General features: G+C 40.3%; 1 protein-coding gene across 1 annotated transcript in view; it reads left to right on the top strand.

The window, feature by feature from the left end:
* The window catches only part of ELP4 (elongator acetyltransferase complex subunit 4), a gene marked incomplete at both ends in the record, with an annotated part of 143,118 nt that extends 128,736 nt beyond the window's left edge, over nt 1-14,382 (top strand). Inside the window, one exon of the mRNA XM_080345625.1 lies at nt 14,251-14,382. Coding sequence (XP_080201751.1) covers nt 14,251-14,382 — 132 coding nt within the window. The remainder of the gene's footprint in view (nt 1-14,250) is intronic.
* Nucleotides 14,383-14,819: the final 437 nt, after the last annotated feature.

Here is a 14,819-nt window from a genome sequence, read left to right as displayed (position 1 = left end):
AGCTCTCAAGAGTGCCTGGCTGAATAGCAGCAGGCTTCTAAATCTCAAATCAAGTGCTCTTCAAAGCACCTTACTTCTCTTGAGATGAAAACTTGAGGCAGGTTTTTCTATCTGGCCTATTCATCAAGTATAGTCTACTGAATTGTTGACATTTCTAAACACTAAAGGGATTTTAAAGATCTTATTGCTCTAAAGAGACTTAGTTGTAGTAGGGAATAAAGAAGTGAAACGAAAAAAATACTGACACATGAAAAGTGCAAAACTAAATAACTGCTAGAAACAGCTGAAAGCAAATAGCTATAATTTGACATATAGTTTCTGTACTAAACACATTTTTGATGCACAAATCTGCTCAAATGTTCAGCCCTCCCCGCAACTTCCAGATAAACAGTAATGTTTATTTTAATCTCAATTACTCACAGAAGTCTTGCGTTTCGTGTGATACCAGTTTCTGTCATTCATACTCTCTATGTTTGTTTCAGCTTGCACTGGGTCGTACTGTCTTAGATAGAGTCATTTAAAAGGAATTAGCATGACCTGTCTTCTAACCTTTCCCCAGCAACTCCTTATTCTGCGCTTAAACTTCCTTTAAAGCTTTGGTTTGCCAAAGGGTACTCAACGTGCTGACTTGATCACCAATGTGATTTTTATATTTTTTTGTATAAGCAATATCAATCACTGAGTAAAAATACACCACAGTATGTTTTCCTACCAAAACAGGGTGATCCAATGGCATGGATATTAAATTACACTTCAGTAATTTCTGAAGTCTAAGATTATTTGGTAGTAATTCTACAAAAGGCTTTGTTAGCTGGAGTTTTAAACTGTAGCCCTCATGAGTCATGGGGGATTAGTACTGAAAATAAGATATATTAAAATATTAATTATACAATGACTACATCTTCACCTGGGAGTTACGGGAACTGAACATATTTCCAGTATCAGTGCCAGTTTTTAAGGTGAGAAGACAATGATAGCAGAATTTTATCTATTTTTTCTCTTCTGGCTCGGTTTTTGCCTTAGCATGGAGCATCCAACAGTGACATTTACCATTGCAGAGCTGAAGTTACTAGCTTGTGAAAAGCTGCAAACATAAACAAACTGGTCGTCTGTTTAGCAACCTCTGTTTGTGAATGTGCAAAATTTTGGAAACCAGTGAAACATTTGTCTATCTAAATGATACTTGCTTTTAAAACAGAGATTAGTAATAATAGCCTGCACTTACATTGCACTTTTTCATTTATCTAGCACTGATTTAAAATGATTGAATAATTTGTGTTTCTCTACACATAATAATCCTGCTAGGCAGACTCAGAAAATACCTGTAGCAAAGAAGAACTTGCCCATGCATGAAAAGAAAAATGATTAAAAATATATTAAAAAGCTCAAGAAAATTAGCCTGCTTCAAAAAGCTATTAAATTGTTCCTATCCCTGAAGCTTTACAAATGTGCTAATTGTTGTGTTCTGGTCATGTAATATGTTTCTGCTCCAAGTGAAGGCGCTTCCCTGTTGCCGAAGTCCCGGTGCTATCGGGGGGGACTGACGGGCTCCATAACACAGGGAAATGAATCTTCCCTTTGGGCAGCGCCTGCTCCAGGTCTGAACGCCCAGAAATGCTTCACAAATGTGCTGGGCTGCCTAGCAATGGAAATATTCTCATTCTAGCTGACCTAAAAAGGTAAATAGACTCCTGAGCATAGGGCTGCTCCCAGTATAAACCAACAATACTCCCCCTCAGCTGGCATTTACGTTTTGCCCCCTACACGCTCTTTCTTCGTCAGCAGCAACTTGCCAAACCTGTGGCACTGGTCTCTTGAAACTGCAGCATTCGGGGACGTATCATATGGATGGTTTTGCATTGTGTGGACGAATGTAAAACAATACGGCGCAAACCTCTCAGTGCTTTCTGGAGCGATCCTGCGCACCTGGGAGAGGTCCTGCAGGTAGACCCTTGTCAGTAATTCACACGCAGTCATAAGTAGCGTGTGCGTTCGCATGTAGTGTTACGTGTTGTGTAAACTTCTGAAACTGATGTGTAGGAGGAGATAAATATTGTCAATAAATACGAAATCTAGGCAAAACGCTGAGGCAGCATTGGGGCAACCCACAGCTGGGCTGGGCCAGGGTCTCAGAGCAGCTCCCGTTTTCTCCTCCTCTTCTTAAGAAACCATCTCATTAAACTTAAATTTCATAGGATGTATGGAGACTAGGTACTTGAAATCCATGGAAGCTGGTAGGCAATGTGTGTTTTAGCAATAGCTGGAAGAACTGTTCAGTTCCCGAAGACTCTTTGCGTTTCTGTTTTCTTTCTTTATTGAGTTGGCAACTCGGGCATTGAAACGCACTTGCAAAGGAGATTTGTCAGTGCAAGTTACCTGTCCTGGAGCGTAACCTTTCTGCGAAGTGTTGAAATCTATCTGGACAGTTTTTGCAAGAGGCAGAATATATTTTTTCAGTTACTTGCGTTGTTGCACACTTGAGATAAAATGGTGTTTTTTAAATGGGTTTACTAATGAGTTTTATGAAATGTAATATATTTAAACTGAAACAGAAGCTTGATAGATTACAGTGAACTTGAACAGATAGCTTTGGATGAGAACTCAAATATTTGGTTAGTTTTCCAACTTAGCTGAAATTTTAGAGGGCAACAGTAACATTGCAGTATGTTGGAACTCCTAGAACAGATGCTTCTGCCTCTGAATGCTCTTTCTCCCTCCTCCTCACATAGCTTTTGTTTGTACACACAGTGTCTCAAACACTTCTCAGGCTTCCCAGTAGAGAGACCCGAGTCATTGCAGAGCAGCACGGACATCGCCAGCAACTCTGGAACGTTTCCAGTGAGCCATCTGTGGTTTGATAGAAAATCCGTATTTTGTGGCCTGTTGCAATGTCATTCAAAGAAAGAGGAGAAATCGTGGAGGCACTGACTCAATGAGAAGCTTCGTGTAGTTGTAGGACTGAATTCCTCTCCTTGACCTTTTACTCTCCAAGTTAAGAATGGGGTTTAAGCTAGTCATCCAGGTTTCCTGAATAATCAGCAGAGATGGGCAAGCACTTGCAAGGATGATTCATCTCATCCTAAGTATATAATATAGGTTAGACTGAACGGCTGACTTGTAGACAGCTGCAATTAGGTTGAATGAATCCGACAGAGAAGAGAATGTGACATTAACATTAACATCCATCCGGATTATCCTGAGAGGCCTAGAATTACTCAGACTTGCATCACGGGTCCCACACTCCTCTTACGTAAGCCCAAGGAGCAGAAATTCAGCAAAAAGAATAGGTCTACAGGAGCAATGTTGGCCTGCTTGCCTTGGATATAGATGATACCTTCAGACTCATGAACTACTGTTTGAATTTAGAACAGTATTTCCCTTCCACTTTTAGACAACATATTCCAATCTCAACTATAATGTGCCTAGATAACGTATCTCCCCCTGCCCTCCATCTTGCCCTTTCTTCACTCCATCTTCTCGCTTCAGACCTTTGTCACTTGATTTCTTCCCTGTTCTCTTCCGCTTGCCTTTCTATGCCTTTCTCATAGAACATATCTTTTAGTAAGAAGGGAAAAAAAATCTTCACATTGATACAGTATTTATATATCATGACATTTTTCATTCTTCCTGGATATTTTATCTTTCACTTCTTCCTTTTTACCCACTTTGTATATCCAGACTGTAAACTCTCCTGGACAGAGACAGTCTTTCCATATGTGCTTGATAAGAGCTGGATCAGTAAGTATTACAATATAATGTGGTGTAAATGTTTAGTACAGCTCTAGTTTCAACATTACCATGTATTTCTCTGAATTTTGGATCAGACATGCAGTTGAACAGCTGCAGTCCCTGGAAAGTCTACAACCACCACTGGTTAATCCAGCTACCTTTATAACATGGGCAACTTCTTCATTATGCAGAGACTACAGTTATAATATGAAGTGGATCTCATACTTGTGATTTAGAGCACTCCGTAGTACCAAACATTTGGCATTCTCAAGTGTCAGAGAAGGTAAATCTCCCTGATATTTTTATCTTTCCCTTGTGTCCCTTCACATGTAGCAAATTGTCTTTAACACATCTTGAAGTCTTTCTTCGGAATGAAATAGTTTGTTCAGACAATTGTCTGTTTTTTCCTTTCCTGTCACTGAAAAGCAGTGACTAATGCTGCACCCACAAAAACCCACCTGTCTCTACTCAAATGTTACTGGAACCTTTCAGCCATCTGAAATCCCCCAGGGATTCATTTTACACAAACATCTATGGAATAGAATTCTATGGGTACAAACAGTCTCTGAAAGATTTTTGGTTTGCAACAGCCAGTGTTTAAATAAACTCAGTGTTAAATTCAGACTTGAGAATTCAGATTTTAAGTACTTTGCATAGTTTTATGGTCAGAGAACAGAAACAGCACTGTGTGGCACATCCAAGTGAATCAGGACAGTTTGAACTGAATTCTCTTGGATATTATCATATCACTTCTGTAAAGAAGATACCCTGGAAAGCTGCACTAAAGAGGCACATATGAAGATTCAGCATTCTGAAATGTAAAATGGCTTTTACAAATGCTGTCACAAGAGGAAGTGGGTTTATTAATGGTTGTTTATTTTGCCAGGTGTCTTTAAAGTCACTGTTTAAATAATCTCTTTGTGATGTTAGAAACTCACAACAAAACATCACTGTCCTGCAAATGAGGTGAAGGTGAGAATTATCCTAGTTTTGGTTTACATTTTGTAAGTGATGGAAAATAAGAGGTTTAGAATTGTGTTCATGTATTTTAAGTAATATTAGCTATATATTAAAAATGTTTTCATTCTAGCAATGTGTCCTTTAGCAGACAGACAGGGATATGTAGGTAGAAGTATATTTATCAGCTATTCTTCATGGAAGCCGCCTGATGTTAACAATAATTAATTTTGATGGCTCAGATTATGCTTCAACTTTAAAAACAGAAATAGGAAATGCATGTAGTAGATGTGCTTATTTTAATATGGATTTATGTAGTTTTGGTTGATTATAAGTCAATCCCAGTTATCTGAAAAGTAGGAAATTTTAGAATGTTATTTTTTAAAGTCAAGTCTTTTGTCTTTATAATCAGTTTAGAAAATGTATCCATTGCTGTGATGTAAAAATGGTAATGTAGCATCTGTGGATATAGCAGAACAACAAGAAACTGCGTTCATGTCCATTATACAGAAAAATGGTTACCAACTGGCTTGTCTCCTGAATTTGTTAAAATACCAAGAGAATTGTAATGTGAACAGGAATGTAAGAGATTCTTAGTAAATTAGTTTTAAAACAGTTTGCCTAAAACCTAAATGCAGTTATGAGAAGATAGTTTGACATTCTCCTGAGACACTTTGTAACCAAATTTCACAACTTTTGAATGATTTCTGCCTGACTGAAACGACTTTTCTAGTGCTTCCTGTGAGAGCTTGTAATGTCTTCAGTGGTAAAGGGCTTTTGCCATTGAGAAGTGAACTTACATTAACTCAGGAGCATTTTTAGGTTTTGTGGCGTTAATAAGAATTTTATATCTTTTCATAGTGGTATTGTCAGATTTGTATGTAAGTTGTTCCAAAGTTGTGTCAATATAAGTGATATGCCACTCCAGTAGACTACACATGGTATAAAATATAATTCATTTCATCATAATACACATATCTGGTGTCTCCCAATTGGCAAACTGAGCAAGAGAAAAGGCCAAGACTTACAGTCACCTACATGTCAAGTATTTGAATAAATTCTTCTCTCTAGAAGAAATTCAGTTTCATACCTGCATACCTTTGTGTTTATATTAAGCCCAAAGGTAGTAAATTGGCCAAGCAGACCAGTTAGTTACTGTGCTTGATGATGACCTGTTAATAAAACTGTGAAGTCATTGCCTGGCAAGGCTAAGACACTCCTGAAGTGCACATCTGTTAAGAAGTTTGTAACCATTTGGCAGCTGCGTCGGTTAGAAATGCAAGATACAACCTCTGGAGATGTCAGGTAAACCTGTTCATTCAAGACCTCTTTCATCCCATCAACAGACACATTGCAATGGCCTTGAAGAGAGAGAGATTCGGTTCCACGTGTTGCCATTGCACTGAAGGTACCACCCAATGTCCCTGGTGGGCTCAGATGCCACTAAATCCTTAAGTCTCCACTGCCCCGATAAGAAGAGCGGAGTGGGTTTAGTGAACATAACCAGGGTCAACCACCACTCCTGGTGACCTCCAGACAGATCTGTGGTTGTGAGGCATGTCCGCTCTCAAGCCGAGCAGTCAGGGCAGCAGGTGAGGATCATACCTGGATCAGCAAACTCCATGGCCAGGCCTGAGCAGAGGGCAACTCCCCAGCAAACCAGGAGCACCCATCAGGGCTTTGCCAGCTCCTTCTTGCACAGCTGTTTGTCACCCAGCAGCCCAGTTTTGGGGTGCACAGCTGCACTGTGCCACAGCTGGCACAGTCTTGTTCACCACAAAGGTAAAGAGACATTTTAGTGGCTGTGGAGTAATTTGGAACCTCTTCACTGGCTCCCACTTTTCTTAAGATGTAGGTTGCTTGTTTTAGTGGCCTCGGTGTCCTTTTCCCCAGCCTGCCTGTGCAATCTGATTTGTTATCAAGAGATCTATTTCCAGTCAGGTAATGGTGACAGTCACTTGACAGTTCAATAATTTTCAAGCAAGAAATGGGGTTCTTCGCTCTAAGATGAGGTTTTATGAAGCCGCCTTACTAACATCCTGCATGTTTCTCCTTAAAACCCACCTTTTTCATGATACCTACAAAAATGCCAAAGTCTTTTCTTAGAAATTGATTACTAGTTGTTATAAATTAGATAATAACAAAAAGATGTAAAAGGGAAAATATAATGGGCATCAGAAGCAGAAAATGAAATAGTAACAGGGACTTGGCCTCTGTACCATGGACTGTTCCTGTTCTCTCTTGTGTGGGCTTCATGGGGTGGCGAGAGTTCTGCTTCAAAGAGAAATAAATAGGATATAAAGCTCCCCAACCAGGAGTCTGCATCTTTCATTTTCCCAGCATTCCTAAAATTCTTCTCCTTGCCCCCCTCTTCCCCCTAAACAAAATCCCTTCAGCTTTGGTGACTTCAGTCTTCATGGAGTTGTGGCAAATGGAACTAGAAGGGATCTGGAGAGGTCATTAACCCATCTCCCTGCCCCAAGGCAGGGCTGCAGCCATCATAGACTAATAAGCACTTTTTTTTTGGTCAAAGATCCAAATATATGGAATTGTAAAGATTTTTTTTTTAAGTTTGGTTTTTGGAAGTGTGGATTTAGTTGTTAAAGCTTTGTATAACTGTTAGCAGAGTCACAAGGTTAATTTCTGCGACGTTATTTTAATATATATCAAATTAAGAGCAAATTTCCACCTGAACTCCCACTTCTTTTTTGGGGGGATTCAATGATTTTGCATGAGTCATGTTATTATTTATTTGCTTACTAAAACTATAATGATTTTGGAGTAATATGAACAATTACTTTGAGCTTAGATTTTTGCCAGTGTATGTGTATCTGCTTATCATATTGTTGCTAAACATTTTTATACTTTTTTATTGCTTAAAGTATTTTACAGAGCGTGTGATTTTAGGAGCGATTAATTAATTTTATGAAATGTTGCTGTTTCTCGAATGTCTTCCACCTCATTTTTTCTGAGTATTTTAGCAAGTATAAAAACAATCTGTACAGACACAGATTTCCTCAAATCTGAAAATGAATTTTATGAACTGATTGCTGTTTATACTGTGTAGATGTAACACTGGATTTCACAAGTTGCCTCCACAATGCGATGCCAATTGATTCTTCAGAAGAATACATGTAGCGTATGAGTATAGTTGTATACTAATCGGTTCTTTAACATTATCTCTAGTAGGTAGCTCTTTTTTTAAACCAGTCATTGGTTACTGAGGTTCAGTTACATGATTTTTACTTTATTTTCAACCCCTTTTATAGTCAGCTAAAGCCTGCATACTGTTTCTATGCATTTTGTAACTCAGGTGTAATCAACATCAAGAGAGGTTGCTAGGAAAACTGCTGCTCAATCCAACTAACACTCAAGAGAAAAAAAGTCTTACATTGGAAAGTCTGGTTTTTATAATAAATCTGTAAAACAATCCACTTCATACAATGAGCAAAAGCACTTGTTAGTGTTTTTGTGTAATGAGAATTTTGTTATTTTGTTGGATTAAAAACAAATGAATTGCACCCCAACCAAACATACCAACCTACTGGAAGTCCCTGGAATAGTCGTGAATTGGATCTTTACACCTCACTCTTACAAGGCAGACCAGTATCAGAAAACCATCGGTGCTATATTTGGTCCTCAGTGCTGGGGTTGGACTAAATGCTTGTTCAGTGTCCTTTCTGGCTTGTCGTTTGACATATTATCTCCCACTTCTACTTTATTTTTTTTTCCCCCATTGAGAACAAATGAAGTAATTAGAAGTTTTCTTCAGGCAGAGGGAGGAGCAGAGGCAAAGTATGTAATAAGTTTTGTCTGAGCTGTTTTCCTTTCGTAATTCGTGCCCTAAAGCTGTGTGCTTAGCTGGGTTCGGTGTAATTGTTCCGATCACCGCAAAGCCTTCGGGACCTGCCTGAGACAGAGCAGGTGGGAAGCACCAGCACTCGCATCGTGTCCCTTACAGTAACTAATCACCCTCTTCCATAGCCAGGGATTTCTTAATCAACCTTAGAGTCTGATTCTGAAGATCCTAAGTTTAAACCTTTCTGGGTGAAAATGGTGTGTGATCGTGTAATTAAACACACTACAATAATGCAGACACACAATTAACTTTGCACAAAGGACGTTTACTCCAGCGTTCCCTAGTTTTCCCACTGACAAACTTTTCTTTAGCACAGGCTTTAAGAAATTATCACAAGGAGGGTGATTATAGGATCCTATTTTCACTTGCATATTTACCTTTGCCAGACTTTGACCATTTTGTCTTATAATACTTTTGCCCTGCCAACTTGCTGTAAGCTACAGGAAGTTCTGGAATATTTTAGTGAAAAGTTTTGATTATTTGAAAGAAAAATGAAAATGTGCTATTTCATATCTAGCATTTATGCCAGGGATGTGTTTTTGCTGTCCTGTGAAAATCTGTCCGTGTTTGGCTCAGGCGTGCTCAGTGCTGTGTGTTCAGCTTGACCCTTTTCCATGAACATTCCTGCTTTTTCGGAGCGGGCAGCAAGCAGTGCAAAGGAGATGGGCAGGGGGGATGGAAAGCTGTGCCAGCAGGAGAAAGAAGGGCAGGTGTAGGGCAACAGGTGGGAGAAGGAGGAGGACAAAATAGGGGATGAGGAAGACAAGGGGCCGAGTTGAGGAAGAGTGCTGTATTTGGACCTCGACATTAGGAACAGGAGCAGGGAATGGAATATGGGCATAAATGGGCAAGAGAAACTCAGGACTGGCAGGAGAAGGAATGAAGAGCTTGGAAACAGAAAGCTAAGACTGGCTGGGGAGTGCAGATAACTGGAGGTTCTCCTGCCCCTCTACTCTGCCCTGGTGAGACCACATCTGGAATATTGTGTCCAGTTCTGGGCCCCTCAGTTCCAGAAGGACAGGGAACTGCTGGAGATGATCCAGCACAGGCCAACAAAGATGATGAAGGGAGTGGAGCATCTCTCATGTGAGGAAAGGCTGAGGGAGCTGTGGCTCTTTAGCTTGGAGAAGGGGAGACTGAGGGGTGACTTTATTAATGTTTACAGATATATAAAAGGGTGAGTGTCAGGAGGATGGAGCCAGGCTCTTCTCAGTGACAACCAATGGTAGGACAAGGAGTAAGGGGTTCAAACTGGAACACAAAAGGTTCCACTTAAATTTGAGAACAAACTTCTCAGTGAGGGTGACAGACACTGGAACAGGCTGCCCAGGGGGGTTGTGGAGTCTCATTCTCTGCAGATATTCACACTCGCCTGGACACCTTCCTGTGTAACCTCATTTGGGTGTTCCTGCTCCAGCAGCGGGATTGGACTAGGTGATCTTTTGAGGTCCCTTCCAATCCCCGACATTCTGTGATTCTGTGAGAAGCTGTGTTTTTGTCCTGAAGACCAGTTGCAGGGTGGGAGACCTGGGCAAGGAGGACTGGGATTGGCAATGTGAGCAAAATCAGCGTGATCCTTATCAGGCTGATAAGAAAGAGAGAGATTGAAAGGGTCACAGCCTCAGAAATAGCAAAGAAGTCTGTCCACCAGAAAACATTTTGTCCTAAACTGGGTCTTTAAATGTGACTGTTCCTCTGTGGTCAGCAAATATCTGTGAAAATGTCTGATCATTCTGTAACACTGGTGGTCAAAAAGGATCACAGCCTATTTATGCCATCACTTGCTGCCTTGGTCCAAGTGACTGCAATGTCCCTACTGGTGCCAAAAATAAAGGCCTGCTGTTTAACCTGTGGATGTCTGTATTATGCTGTGTGATGAATTCCCAGTTTGTTTGTGATTTAAAGTGTAGAATTTTTTTAGTAGTGTTAAAGTATTTAATAGGATTGATATTTACAGCCCTGTTTATATTTTTAAGCTGTGCACAGAAAATATAAGGAATGATATTCTGAGATGCCGATTCAGGCTTTATTCAGAGGTAGCACGTGTGTGTGCGTGTGCTGTGATTCAGATCTTAATGGCAGGATAATATTCAGTTGTTTTCAGAGGACCTTAGTGTTGTTTATCGTTCAGAATACATCTGATCCGAGGATGAATGTGGCATACTCATTGAAGTACGCTTCCTGGAGAACCAGCAATTTGTTGTAATCTTTGAAAACTGGGATTGTAGAGAAGAGGAGGATTGCGGGAGGGACGGTCTCATAATTAAGACGATTGAAGGATATCTCGGAAGGTGTGATGCATCCCTGCCTGTACCACTGAGCTCCTGTGTGATCATGTTGCTTCAACCCAGCATTTTTACTTCTCTGCTCGTATTTTGTGTCTCTCACTTTTCAAGTGCTTGACTTGAGGTCCTTGAAGAAATACCAAGCACGCACAGCTGTAAATTAGGTTAGCATTTGACTATTTGAAATGCTGTACAATGGTAGACATTCTGGAAAAGCAAGTCCTAAATGCCTCAGATTGTGTTTCTGCAATTAGTGGATACTTATTGCCATGTGTTTTATGTGCCTTAATTCCTCGTGTCTAAAATTGAGGTAACTTTGCCACCTTATCTCATGAGAAAATTAGGAAAACAACGCAGTTGGTATTTGTGAGGCATTCAGGTGCTGCATACTGACACGTGCTATTGAAAAGCCATTCTGTCTTCAGAACAAGGTTTGCATCATGTACAATAAATACGTCAGAAAAGTTCAAAGTAAACAATGACAAGAAAACAAAATACTGAATATCCAGACTAACTGAGCAGTGTGCAGCCTCTTCACTGAATAAGAGGAGGGAAGAAGAATATGTGCACGTATAATGAAACACTGCTTCATAACAAATCCTCATTCAGTCCCACCATCCAATCTGAGGATCTTTAATTTTTACTTTTCTTATCTGAGTCTTTGCAAATTTATAAATATTATTCCTTCTTTTTTCTGATTATGATATATATTAGCAAAAAAAACCCAGCATTGACTAAGAAGCTGTGTAAATATCAAAGATTTTTTCTTTTGACCACCACCTTGAGTCCAGGCCAGTGTGGCAGGGTTTAAGTTGCTCCCTATCTGTGGTATTGGTTAGTCCCTGTGTAAGATGAGTTTGCTGAGTCTCAGTTCCATTTGCTCTTCATCACCTTACTCTGAATTCATTTGGCAGACTTGGCAAGAGGGTCCGTAATTGCGGGAGGAAGACAATGGTACCACATTTCCCCTGGAGGAAGCCGCCTCTCCCACTCCCTGGTGAGGGCAGAGAGATGCTAGCAGCGAGTGGGAGAAAACGGCATTATTTCTCTTGTGTCTCCACCTCGCACATATCAGATACCCTGTAGCCTGCCAGCACTTTTTTGGAAAGAAAATGTAACTGAAAGATCTGCCAAGTGCTCCCCTGCACTTCCCGGCTTTTCCTCATCTTTCGCTATCCAGTGGTTACAACCCACCTCAACAATCCAAGTTGTACATTGGCTCTTGCCTAGCAAACATTTTTCTCAGCAGACAAACAAAATAGGCACGTGCCCAGGTTTATATTGTGTTGGAGCAAGTTCAGAGAAGGGCAATGAAGCTGGTGAGGGGCTCAAGCACAAGTGTGATGAGAAGCGGCTGAGGGAACTGGGGCTGTTCAGCCTGGAGAACAGGAGGCTGAGGGCAGACCTTATTGCTGTCTGCAACTACCTGAAAGGAGGTTGGAGTGTGGAGGGTGTTGATCTCTTCTCCCAGGTAGCAAATGATAGGACAAGAGGAAATGGCCTCACGTCGCACCAGGGGAGGTTTAGATTGGATATTAGGAAACATTTATTCACAGAAAGGGTTGTCAGGTATTGGAACAGGCTGCCCAGTGAAGTGGTGGAGTCACCATCCCTGCAGGGCTTTAAAAGACATGTAGATGAGGCTCTTAGGAACATGGTTTAGTGGTGGACTTGACAGTGTTGGGTTAATGGTGGGACTCGATCTGAAAGGTCTTTTCCAACCAAAATGATTTTATGATGTAGAAATGAGGCATCGTGGACCACAGTTCACATCCACAGCTGTGCTTGACCTTTTTAGGAATACGGTAAGAACTGTAGATGAAGGATACCACAGCACAGCACTGGTTTCAATACAGTGAAATGTAGAAGTCGCATAGTTACTAAATGGTATATACAGGGTGTGTTTCCTGCTACATAAATTGTGAGATTTCCCATGTGCTTCATAGGCGATGTGCTACAAAGAAGTACACACATTTCTTCTATTTCAAGGCTGAGGTATGTCACCTCACCCTGAGCATGGGCTTTCCTGCTCCGCATGTGTTACTTCATGCATTTTCTTCCCTTGGAGAAGACAACCCAGCGCACGTTCTTCTCCCCACACTGCCCAGAACCAGGGGAGCCCTTTGGAGCACCTCCCAAGTCATGTCTAACTGCACAGTCTCAAAGCCAGCAACGAACTGAACAGTCAGTCTGCTGTAAATAACAGATATTCCTTATGCTTTTCTATTGAATTCTTATCCTACAAGAAGTTGCAAAGGTATTGAAGAAGAGGCATCTGTAGTTATGTGTTGTGGTAAAAGCGAAAACATAGTAAAATCAGAGAATAAGGATGGTCCACACAGCCTCCTAAGATCATTTTGCAGTCATTGCTGTTATCCTGTTCCCTTTAGAAGCGTGTGCATTTTAAAGAAAAGCCATGCAGTTTAGCCTTTAGCTACTAAATCTTTCAAGAAATATGTTTCTTCCGTGATGCCAGTTTCATAAATTATTGCACTGTGTATAAGATGCTCAACTGTCTCATCTGACTGGCTTTCAGTACCTCACTGTGTCCAAAAGCAAGGCAATTAACCAAGTAAAGCCTCAGTTTTACATTCATTTTCACCTTACCTTACAAAAGCTAAATGGTAATGGCATGTCTTTTATGTATCTCCGGTGTAAAAGAACCCTCAGAGGGAGAGTTGAAATATTTTTGTCATTGCTGGAAAATAAGGTTTATTACACAAGGACTGTGTGCTTGTGGACAGACATGTAACCTGTGTCTCAGTCTCCTCATCTGTAAAATGGATGTAATGTCCCTACAACTCACAAGGGATGGCAAGGTTTGATTAGCACGTGCGATTGCTTTGTACAAGTGAAACTACTAGCACTTTTGCTTTTATTAAAAAATGAAAGTAGAATATGAAGAAGAAACACTCTAGTAGAATAATGCTGTAACTAGCATTAGCCCTCTCCACCTTTTGACCATTCCATCATTCGTTTTCAGGCTCTGCCACAAATTATCTATGCTTGAAATAAAATTAGAGTTACATGGTAATGCTATAGAAATCAAACTATTTATTTAATATGGGGGTTGCTATTGAGGCAAAACACTTGTTTTTAAAGGGGAGATGCCCATAGATATATTGAAATACCTTGAGAAAATTTGCATTTTGTTTAGTAAATTTTAATGAGGAAAAAAACTCTATTCCAGTTTGTAAATCTAATATAGTGAAAACGTACAAAACCGTTTCCAGGTCAGCCTAAACGAGTGACTGGGAAGTGTTTTATTTGTGTGAGTAAACATCGATCAGTCCAGAAAAATACTGCATTTTGAAATATGCTGTGGAAAAGAAATTCTAGTGCATTTATTCTTTCTGGTTTTTTCCTCTCTCTCTTTCTTCTCTCTCTCCCCGTCTCCCTCCCGAAAATTTCCTGCCACAGCGCCTGCATTTGCCTCCAGACTTGTCAGACACAGTGAGCCGCGCGAGCAAACAGGATCTGGCAGAATCCGCCAAACTGCTGAGCTCAGGATGCGGCGCCATGGCCATCGGCAAGAAGCACCTGGACTTCTAGTGATTTCTACTTAGCAGTTTCACTCAGATTTATATGACACTCTAATTATGAGTGTTAATGACTTATATAAATATTTTTCTTAATGATTTGACCCAGCAGTCTTGAAAAATACACGTTATCATATGGTGCCTTCTTTTTTGGCTTTTTTTCCTTTGTTCTGGTTTCTTTGTACTAATTTTGGGCTTGTTTGGATTTTGCTTTTTGTTAAAGCTTCTGTTTGGTTGGGTCCTGCCATTGTTCTGCTCAACTGGAAACACACAGTGTTTTGTTCCTTGAAATAAGAAAATTACTCTTGTCCTTTCATTTCTAATTTTGTTTTACAACAAAAATAAAGGGATATTTTTACCGATGGAATTTTTATATACTTACATTTCATATCTTGTATGAGTAATAAGTTAAGTTGGGCGGTTTATTGCAATAAAGGAATGAAGCTGCGC

Source organism: Nesoenas mayeri, assembly GCF_963082525.1.
Source record: "Nesoenas mayeri genome assembly, chromosome: 5".
NCBI lineage: Eukaryota > Metazoa > Chordata > Aves > Columbiformes > Columbidae > Nesoenas > Nesoenas mayeri.
Note: the sequence above shows the minus strand (reverse complement) of the source record. Positions and strands in the feature narration are given on the sequence as shown.